The sequence below is a fragment of the Arvicola amphibius genome, chromosome 3 (genome assembly GCF_903992535.2).
Source record: "Arvicola amphibius chromosome 3, mArvAmp1.2, whole genome shotgun sequence".
In the NCBI taxonomy this organism is placed as follows: Eukaryota; Metazoa; Chordata; class Mammalia; order Rodentia; family Cricetidae; genus Arvicola; species Arvicola amphibius.
Window position 1 is genome coordinate 186,063,669 of NC_052049.1, and position 10,572 is coordinate 186,074,240.

The window sequence follows — 10,572 nt, forward strand, 5'->3', positions numbered from 1 at the left end:
CATCACTCCAGAGAAAGTCGGGAACATAATAATTTAACATGGAAGAACTGACCACAGGGCCCGGCTTCCATTTCTCTCCCTCACTATTCTTCCTAGCAAGGCGCCCATGAAGGCTGACTGGGACATCTCACCCACGCTGTCCTATAGGTCCTTTATAAGTCTTTTAGTTGTGAGTCCAGCCCTATCTCAAGTCACTGATACTTCTTTTAGCCATCCCATAAGCATTAAGCTGACTGGTAGAATGTAGCATTGAGTGGGGAAGATGATAGTACAGAGTCTTATGTAGCTCATGCTAGCCTCTAGCTCACTATGTAGCCAAGGATGACCTTGAACTTCTGATCTACTCCTGAGCGCTGCAATTATGGCTCTGAATCACTACACCCAGTTTATGAGGCACTGGGGCTGGAACCTCCGGGCTTCATGCATGCTAGGCAAGTATTCTACCAACTGAGCCATAGCCCTAGCCTAAGAAGGCTGCAGCCCCAAGGATGCCTGGCCTTGTCATGTAGGCAGAACCTGAAGCACGAAGCCACGCAGAAGCCACTAGAATGGTAGCTCTTCTCATTGTGGAGTTCCCCCTTGGGGCTCTGATCATGGGGCTGCTACGCAGTGTGTGCCATCATCCTTGTGTATGGTCTCACTGCTGCCCGGGGCTGCCTTTCTGCTGTCCTCATGGCATGCGGTTTTCCCACTGCTCTCATGGGTATATGCGACCCTGTCCTAAGACATCCCAGTCTGGAATTTCTGACCAATTACTTACCCCAATTACAGTTCTCCCTGAGTAGCTGCCACACTTGATTTGGGGGAAAGAAAAGGCAGTCTTGGGAATACTTCCCTCCAAGGTGGGAAGAGAAGGGCTTCAGCAAGCCCGGTAACTACAAGCTACACATCAATGCTATTTTGCATGGCTGGTTGTGGGCACCATATGGAATAAACTCTTATTTTTATTTTGCAATACGTATCTGTTAATTTAAACATGTGGCCCTTTCTAAGGAGATACAGTGGTATCTTTAAAAAGAAGACGATTCCTATTACATAGCTCTGCTCTGCCTCCTCCATGCTGGATTCCCGAATTTATTTTTCTTGAGTAACAGGTTCTGGGTATTGAACGTGGATCTTTTGGCTTGCATGTCTTTTACTGACCAACTGAGTCATCTCCCCTGCCCTTGTTTCAGGTTTGAGACAGGGTCTTGCACAACTCACAAAGATGCATAAAGCAGAAGTAAAAACAGGCACTGGAGAGATGGCTCATGGCCGCTCTCCTAGAGGTGGCTCATTGGGGAGAGTACCAGCCACTCTCTGTAGTGAGGAGCAGCGGGCAGGTCTGCTTTTTGTCCCGCCCGGATCCCATACGGCTAGCTTTACACCTGAAATAACAACACACAAACTGTATTTATTTAAACACTGCCTGGCCCATTAGTTTTAGCCTCTTCCTCACATCTTGATTAACCCATATCTAATAATCTGTGTAGCACCACGAAGTGGTGCCTTACCAGGAAGGATTCAGCATGTCTGACCTGGTGGCTGGCTTTATGGCGACTGGCTCAGAGAGGAGAGGCTGGACAATTGTCTGAGCCATCTACCTCACTTCCTTCTTCCTGTTCTGTCTATTCCACCCACCTATGTTCTAACCTATTAGGCCAAGCAGTTCTTTTTATTAATTGACCATTGAAATCATCAGATAGATAGAAGACACACCTACATCATTTCCCCTTTTTTGTTTAAACAAAAAAAGGCTTTCATTTTAACATAGTAAAATTACATATAACAAAACAGTTATCAAGCAAGAATTATAGTTACAATATATATCTACTCTATCTTTTATCATAACTAAGGAAAACTATAATTATCTATTTATTTTTCAACTCCATCAAAGAGTCCAGAAGAATATAATATTACCTAGGTGAACAAGAAGTAAGCTACTTCCAAAACTCTAGAAATGACAGAGACATCTCACTGCCTGGACAGTCATCCAAAGTTCTTTTGTACCGTTGGGGCATCCATCTTCGGCCTACAGGCCCATAGTATCCAGCAGACTTTTCCATGAAGCAGGAAATTTTAAAGGCAGTTCAGTCAGTATCTGCTGTGTCCTGCAGAATGTCTCACAGACTCTTTCATGAATCAGGAACCCCAAAGAATCATCTCACATTTAGGCAAGTTCAGCAGTCCTCTCTCTGTGGGTTCTTTGTGTCCAGTTTCTGCAACAGTCCAGGCAAGAGCAGTTTCTTGCGCAAATTGCTATCAAACTCCATAAGGATCCTCTTCGATGCCCATCATCTTCTTGAAGTAGATTGGTGCTGCCAGGAGCAGACGTGTCTCATTGTCATGAAAAATCCTAAGTTATTAAAACATTTAAATGGCATATTTTGTAGTCTTTGAAAGATATGAAGAATGCCTATCTGAAATATATCTCTCTATATATAGAAAATCTAACATGACTACAAGCTTGACTATTATCAATGATTATTCATTAACAACCTATATACATTACATTTTAAATGAACTACATAATCACAATACCTTAAGATCACAAATACATATACATATAACAAAATTGACCTTAAATTTAAACCACTAAAGCAAAATCCATATCAATGTAAATTATTCGTGCCTATATCAACTCTCCTAGTAGACCTGGGTTCAGTTCCCCACAACAATATGGCAGCTCACAACTGTCTGTGTCTCTAGTACCAGGGGCCTGATTCCCTCTTCTAGCTTCCTCCAGCACCGAATGCATGTGGTACACAGCCAGACATGCAAACGAAATGCCACATACATAAAGTTAGCAAATAAAAATCTTTTTAAATAAAAGCAAAACAAATCTTAAAAGAAGTCAAATATTTTGATTTTACTTGCTAATCTCTGACTCCTAGAAGCCTCCCAGTTTATGATTTTAAAAACAAAGATGTGTCTAATAAAACCAGAACATTCTTTGTGCTTACTGTAAAAAGCTCTTGAGGGCTCAGGATCATGGTCAGATAGCAAGTTCTTAGTTGTACAGGTAAGAAAGTCAGCTCTAAGTGTCTCTCCTGCCAAAGTCATGTCTCCTTTGATGTGTCTTTGTTTCTCACACCTGTAGTGTGTAAGCCCTCACTCAGCTGTGTTCCACATGTGTTATATACATCACAGATATCTCAACCCTGCTTTTGTTTACACACTCATAAAGCCACACCCATCCCACACTCATACACTGTCCCAGCTATTCTAACTCTCATGGCCCCTACATCTGTGCTCCTCCTACAGATACCCAGACCCTATGCTATACCCCCAAATGTCTACCACCCAGACACACACATGCACACGCACACACACACACACACACCACTGGCTCTCTATCACTATTGCTGCTCACACTGAGGTACTGTTTTGCACACATTCACACCCGATCTCCAACTCAGACCTGTGCACATTGGTACAGTCCAGCCTTGCTGCTCCCACCTTAGCCTCCCAGGTAGCTGGGATTGCAAGTGTGCACCACCACACCCTGTATACAGAGAGCTTTGAAGTTTCACAGAGGGAAGGGGACTAGAGGCTAATCTAGCCAACATCACACAGCCAGAGAGGGCAGTGGAGCTTCCCAGGACCTAGTTCTCCTAACAGAATACAGGTACCAGATGCTCTGTCTACACTGGACAGCAGGGTCAGAACACCCACTGTGAGCAGATAACAGAACGCAAACAAACTTCCGAGAAACACTCTGGTTGGAGCTAGCCCAATCAAGCCCTGCCAGTCCTCCAGATTGCCTCTCTGATCCCGCCCTCTCCGCTGCCCTCTGGGTGTGACACGACAGGGCCAGGGTGGAGAGGGGCTTGTGCAGGGAGTTGCAGGGTGGCAAGGATTTCCAGTCCCTCTTGCCCGGAATATCCTTTATCTCAGCTCTCTGCACCTGCCCCGACGGAAAGGGTTTGCTTGGGGTTTCTCACACAGCACCGCTTCACTCTTTGCTCTCCAGCAAAGGCAGACTTCTCGGGATAATGGATTTATTGAGAGGGGCTGAGAAGGCTAGGCGGTTTCTAGTACTTGCTGCTCTTGTAGAGGACCTACCTACATAGCCAACTCATAACCGGCTATTAAACTCCAGTTCCAGGAGATGTGATGCCCTCTTCTGGCCTCTGCAGGTACTGAGTGTGTTTGTACTTGGTGCTTGGACACTGGCATGCAGAAGAACGCTCACACATGTAGCAATTAAGAAACTGAAGTGGGGCTCATTTGGGGAGATGACTCCGAAGTTGAGAGCTTCCTTGCTGCTCTTGGAGAGAATTAGAGTTCAGTGCCCAGCTCACAGCTACTTGTACCTCTATCGCCTTAGGGGACTGGATACCTTCTCTGGCCTCCAAGGGGACCCCTCTCACACACACATTAGTACAAACTAGATAAAGGGCTTAATGAACATAAAGGCCTGAACTTGGTTCCCCTTCACACACATGAGAAGTTAGGACTGATGGGCTGAGTGGTCATGCTGGTGCCAGCAGGTGGAGACAAGGGCATTTCTGGGGCTCAGTGGTCAGCCCAGCGAAACTGGCAAACTCTGGGTTCAGTGAGAGACTCTGCCTCAAAAAAACACAGAGTGAAGAGGACTGAGGAAGGCACCCGGTGTGCTGTTTTGTTTTTGTCTCGACACAAGCCAGGGTCATCCTAATGCTCTGGCCCTTTAATACAGTTCCTCATGCTGTGGTGACCCCCAACCATAAAATTTATTGTTACTTCATAACTATAATTTTGCTACTGTTATGAATCGTAATGTAAATATCTGTGTTTTTCAATGGTCTTAGACCACCCCTGTAAAAGAGTCTTTTAACCCCAAAGGGGTCATGACCCATAGGTTGAGGACCAAAGACAAGGCTTGCTTAGAGAAGGTTAGATTGTAAGAAATCTGAAACAGCCTGATGCTTCTTGGCAAAGGTCTTGAGACATCCACTCGGACGCACTCTGGCCTTTCCAGGAGGAAACAAAGCATTAGGACATCGGAGGGTGTCTGGGTGAGATGATGGGGGGACCCTGGTTATACTGTCCGTCCTCCAGGCAAAGGGACGGGAATGGGGTGACATAATCCAGCTTCGTATCCATGGAAAAGTCCTGTAAACTGAGGGATTTCCCCAGTGTTTCCCAAAGCATGCTCACTATACCACTGGATTTTAAACCATCTCAGCCCTCCCCCAAACTGCCTTCAATTTTCTGGTTACAGTAGGGCCAGGGAACTCTCATAAAGAAACAAAAAGAATTTTTCTTTTCAAAAAAAATGTTTAAAGTTAATACACACTTGGAGAAAAAAGGGCACAGCTGCACAAAGTAAAGACTCCTGCATCATACCAACGGGGGAAGGGACGGCGAGACTCAGAAGCCTGCCACCTGCAGCAACTGTGGCCTGCTCTATAGAAAAACAAGATTGACACTAGTTTGCTGTTTTTTCTTGCTTGTTCCCACGTGTGTGCAACTGCATGCATGTTCAGTTGTGTGTGCATTGCTGCAAAAGCCAGTGGGTGGCTTTGGGCATCTGCCTTCATTCCCTTCCGTCTTATTGTTTGAGACAAAGTCTGCTGTGGGACAAGCAGGCCAGGTTCTTTGGCCAGTGAGGCCCTGGGATCCAACTGCTTCAGCCTCCTGAGAGCTGGGCTTAGAGGCTGGTCACCATACCCATAGAATAGTTACATGGGTGTTAGGAGATCTGAACTCCTGACCTAGCGCAAAGGGCTTTATCCACTGAGACACACCTCCCAGAGCCACGATTCATACGTCAGACACTCAGGGCTTTGCCAGCTGTGAATCTTATGTAAAATAAAGCAATACAGTAACTAGCCTTCTTATCTGTTTACTTCACTTAGGGTTCCGTGTTACTTTCAGCCATACTGTTCCAAAGTCTGAGATTTTGCTGCTACAGGTTACCAAGTTATCTATTCTCTTGTTTATGGGTCTCTACAGCTCCCAGTTTGTGCCATTAGGAAAAAAGGGTTGGGCGTGGTGGCTCACACCTTTAATCTCGGCACCAGGGATACGAGGCAGCTGGATCTGAGTTCAAGGTCAGCCTGGTCTACCTAGTTCCTGGGCAGCCAGGGTTACATAGAGAAACCCTGTCTCAACAAACAACAAAAATCCGAAAAAGTACTGGTATGGCCACTCTTGTTCATGTCTTTGAAAACTATATAACTCGGGTCAGTGATATGACTCAGTGGGTAAAGGGGCTTGCTGCCAGGTTTGACGACCTGAGTTCAGTCCCAGGGACCTACGCCGTGGAGGGAGAAAACTTACTCCCACGAGTACTGACCTCCACATATGCCCGGGGCACTCACGCCCTCACAGAAACATAAATAAATAAATGTAAAAGAAGCAACGTGAAAGGGTGGAGGGGGAGATTTCTTCTTAGTCAATCTAAGATCTGTAAAGGAAACGTGACTATTCTATGGGTATGGCGACATCTTGGGATTCTGGACCCAACCACGTCCCTCTTTTCTTCCCAATGTCCCTTAAATTTGCCTTTAAAACGGGGTCACTCTATGTATCCCTGGCTGGCACGGAACTCGGTTTTAAGAGCAAGCAGGCTTGGAATTTAGAATTGTTTCTGCCTGTGCCTCCCAAGTGCAGGGATTAAGGGCCCGCGACACCAATTCGGCTGATCATCAAATCTGCGGATACAGAAGCAAAGTGAGGTGGGGTGCGAACAGTTTGAACAGAAAGCACAGGCCCTGTGGCCCTCCTGTCCCCCAAGTGTTCAGGGGGTGACCGTCCTGCCATGCCAGCATTCGGGGGACTACGGCAGGAGCGTTGCTGCGAGCGAGAGACCTACCTAGAGTCAAAACTGACAGACTTGTCTCAAACCTAACCAAACCAAATAAACAAGAAAAGAGAAACTGGAACGCCAACTTCACAGCACGTGTACAAGAAGCTGTAACTGGAACCAAGACGCCACCATGCTTTCACCTACCGAGCATGCGCAGACGCACGTACGTGCGTGTGTCCCCTCGACCAATAGGTGGCCACGCTGGACGTCGGGGCGGCGCTTCCGCCGACACATGCGCACGGCCGGGCGGGCCCTCTTCCTTCTCGCTGAACGCCGCCGACATGGTGAGTGTGTGTGCTCAGGGCTCCGAGCGCGGCCGTCGTGACGCTCGCTCTCCGCCCCGGGCGGGTGAGCCGCGGCATGGGGTGGCTCTGCGTGACCCGGGCCGCGCACGGGGAGGCGGCGGAGCGTGGAATCCAGCCCCTGGGGAGCGCAGCTCACGGTCGTGTGGAAGGCCCTACCGGGCGCCTGGGCCACGCGTGCGCAGTGGCGGGGAGTTGCCGGGCGCGAGGGTCGGGGATGGCGGCGCGGCGGCGGGGAGTGGGTCAGGCTCGATCCGTGCGCTCATCTCCCGAACATCAAAGTGAGCGTAAGAGGCCGGAGAGTTTCAAGGATGGGTAAGGGCAAACCCAGGAGACTTTATGGAGGGAAAGTGGCTACAGGACATTTTAGCCGAAAAAAATGCCGGTTACTAAGTACAGTTCCGGCCTCCGGGCGGCTCCTGAGCCCTATGTTGCCGGACTCGGAACAGCTAAAGCCAACCCCTGTCTCTTCTCTCCCTGTTTAGGTGTTCCGGCGCTTCGTGGAGGTTGGCCGGGTGGCCTACGTCTCCTTTGGGCCTCATGCTGGGAAGCTGGTCGCGATTGTAGATGTTATTGATCAGAACCGGGTACGTGTGTAAGGAGTGTTTTACGGGCTTTTATTTAAAATGGCAGTGGGTTTGGCAACACCGTGGATGGTCCTCGGGTGGGGTTCTTTACTTTTGAGAGACCGCTGGTCACGGGGTCCGAAGCACAGAATTCATCCTGGATTATCTCACGAAGTAAGCTAGGCAGATGCCTTAGTCACGGCCAAAATGCAGGTCAGTCTAAATGAGGTAAATGTAAAAGGAGTTGAGAGGGGCTGGAGAAACAGCTGTTGGTAGGTTTGCTCAAGGCTCTGGAGTTGGTTCCCAGCTCTGAGGTTAGGGCTACCTCGGCTACCTCTGGGAGGTAGAACTAGGAGTTTGCCACCAGCTTGGGCCACTTGATCTACTGTCTGGGACACTGAGCTCATAGAACGCATGTTGGCCTTATTAGAATAGTGGTATCCATTTAGTCCTGAAAGGGACGAGAGGAGTTAGCATGTTCAGCCATCTTGACTTAGGTAGCCGTCTGAGATCCTGGTTCTGTATTCTAGGCTCTGGTGGATGGCCCTTGCACTCGGGTGAGGAGACAGGCCATGCCTTTCAAATGCATGCAGCTCACTGACTTCATCCTCAAGTTCCCACACAGGTAACTCCTGGTTCTAAGTTGCCTTCCAGTTTTGTGCCATTGTCTATTTCCCCTTGAGAATGTACAGACAGCACAGGAGGTTCAGAGCCAACCCAGAAAGTGGAATTTACAGTTAGCAAGTAGACCCTTAATTCCTTAAAATCGCCCACTCATTTTTGTCATGGAAGTTGCCCATATTTTTGTCTCTTCCTTTCCTCTGTATTTCATTTTCATACAATAAATTCAGTGAGAAAGTCGTGCTCCTTGAGTCGCTTTGCTGTGTTACTACTGCTTTTGGCAGAACAGAATTGTACCTGTGGCTTCATGTCAGGGGAGCACCACCGAGCAGTAGCCAAGTTGGCCTGTGTTTGTTTAACTTGTGTGCTTCTGGTGTTAACATGGTTTCTTGCTATGTAGCCCAGACTCACATTCATCCTGCCTTGTCCACCCTTGGTGATGGAGCTCTGTGTGCTACCATGCCCTGCTTTCAAGTGCAGAAATCTTCCTTATGATTTTGATGGACTTGTGTGTGCTGTCCACAAAGTAGTTAACCTACGAAAGCGTGTTTCCCGCTTATAAGACATGAAGGTGACAGAACTGGTTGGCTTTTTGTTTTCTTTGAGACAGGGTTTCTTTGTGTAACAGCCCTGGCTGTCCTCAAACTTGCCTTGTAGACCAGGCTGGCCTTGAACTCACTGAGATCCACCTGACTGCCTCCAGTGTGCTGCCACCACTGTCCTGCCTTGCTGTGTGGTTGTCAGGTCAGCAGTGGTTGGTTCCTGAAGCATCCTCTGTAATGTGCCACCACAGAGTAGATCCAGCTGATGTGGTTCGGGAGACAGGTAGTTACAGTCCCCTTAAACTGTAGTGGGTGCAGCAGTAGAGTCCCTGAGGGGTCACAGCAGTAATGAAGTTTGTGGTGGACGAGAAACTTGGCCAAGTTAGTGTACAAAATTAAAACAGTGGTTAGTTACAAAAAGATGTGGCTTGATGCAGATGTAGTATGTAAGTAGCAAGTGTTCAGGGGTGATTTTTTTTTTCCACCAATCTTTGAAATTAACCTTTTTTGGGCATTGTTTACCATGCCTATGTGTTGTGAAGTCAACCAAAGCTGGATATGATGGGAGGGAGGTGCTGTCCTTGGCTGTGTAACTGCAAAGCTAATAACATGGTCTTGCTTTTCATAGTGCCCGACAGAAGTATGTACGAAAAGCTTGGGAGAAGGCAGATATCAATACGAAATGGGCGGCCACAAGATGGGCCAAGAAGATTGATGCCAGGGAAAGGGTAATGACATAAAGCCTTTGTGTTCTGGGGGCCCGGGTGTGGAGATGGATGACAGGAGAGATCATTTTGTTTTCTTTTAACAGAAAGCCAAGATGACAGATTTTGATCGCTTCAAAGTCATGAAGGCAAAGAAAATGGTGAGTTTTCAGGTGTACGTCTTGTGTTATGTGCAGGGTGTCAGGGTATAGTGGCCAGTCCATGGTGCTTTGTGCACCTTAAATTGTTAGGTTGGGGCTAGTGAGACAGCTCAGTGTGTGAAGGGACTCAGGGTTGGGTGCTGGCCTAATGACCTGACCTTAAGTCTTAGAATTACCGATGGAAGGAGAGAACTGATCCACAGAATTGTCCTTCCATCATGTACACACAATAAGGATTGTAAAATAGTGTTCCTACTAAAGTTTAGTTGCATGGAAGAAGCAGTTTGATTTTTAGATAACGAAAGAAGTTGTGTGCTTGCCTGCCCTGAATGCTGTCTTGTGTTTTCAGAGGAACAGAATCATCAAGACTGAAGTCAAGAAACTACAGAGAGCAGCTATCCTGAAAGCCTCTCCCAAAAAGGCACCTGTTGCTAAGGCTGCCATTGCAGCTGCGGCTGCTGCAGCAGCTGCTGCTAAGGGTAAAGTTCCACCCAAGAAGGCGACAGGACCTGCTAAGAAGGCTGCAGGCCAGAAGGCTGCAGGCCAGAAGGCAGCACCTCCCGCTAAAGGTCAGAAGGGTCAAAAGACCCCAGCCCAGAAAGCACCTTCTTCAAAGGCAGCTGGCAAGAAGGCATGAGGCTGTACAAAGGAATAAAGGTTTTTTGACATGTCGGCAAATCTCGTGTGGACTCAGCTTGTCGCCGAGTGGGTATTAGAAAAGATAGTTTCTTACTCTCTACCCTGTCCTTAAAAGCACACAGTTGTCGTCACTGAACCTGTATGCACAGTTACCTCGACAGAACAGTGTGCCTGTCCCTTGTACAGATAGGTGTATTCCATAAACAGGTCACAAGGTTCTGTAAAGACACAGTGGCTGAGCCATGGTTGATTGGTAGGAGTG

General features: G+C 47.7%; 1 protein-coding gene across 1 annotated transcript; it reads left to right on the top strand.

Moving 5' to 3' along the window:
- The first annotated feature begins 6,994 nt into the window (after positions 1-6,994).
- Positions 6,995-10,349, top strand: Rpl14 (ribosomal protein L14). The gene is made up of 6 exons (XM_038322864.1): positions 6,995-7,059; positions 7,563-7,664; positions 8,174-8,268; positions 9,435-9,534; positions 9,618-9,671; positions 10,021-10,349. Exons 1-6 carry the CDS (start codon positions 7,057-7,059, stop codon positions 10,306-10,308), a joined length of 642 nt encoding a protein of 213 aa, XP_038178792.1. The 5' UTR covers positions 6,995-7,056; the 3' UTR covers positions 10,309-10,349.
- The last annotated feature ends 223 nt before the right edge of the window (positions 10,350-10,572 follow it).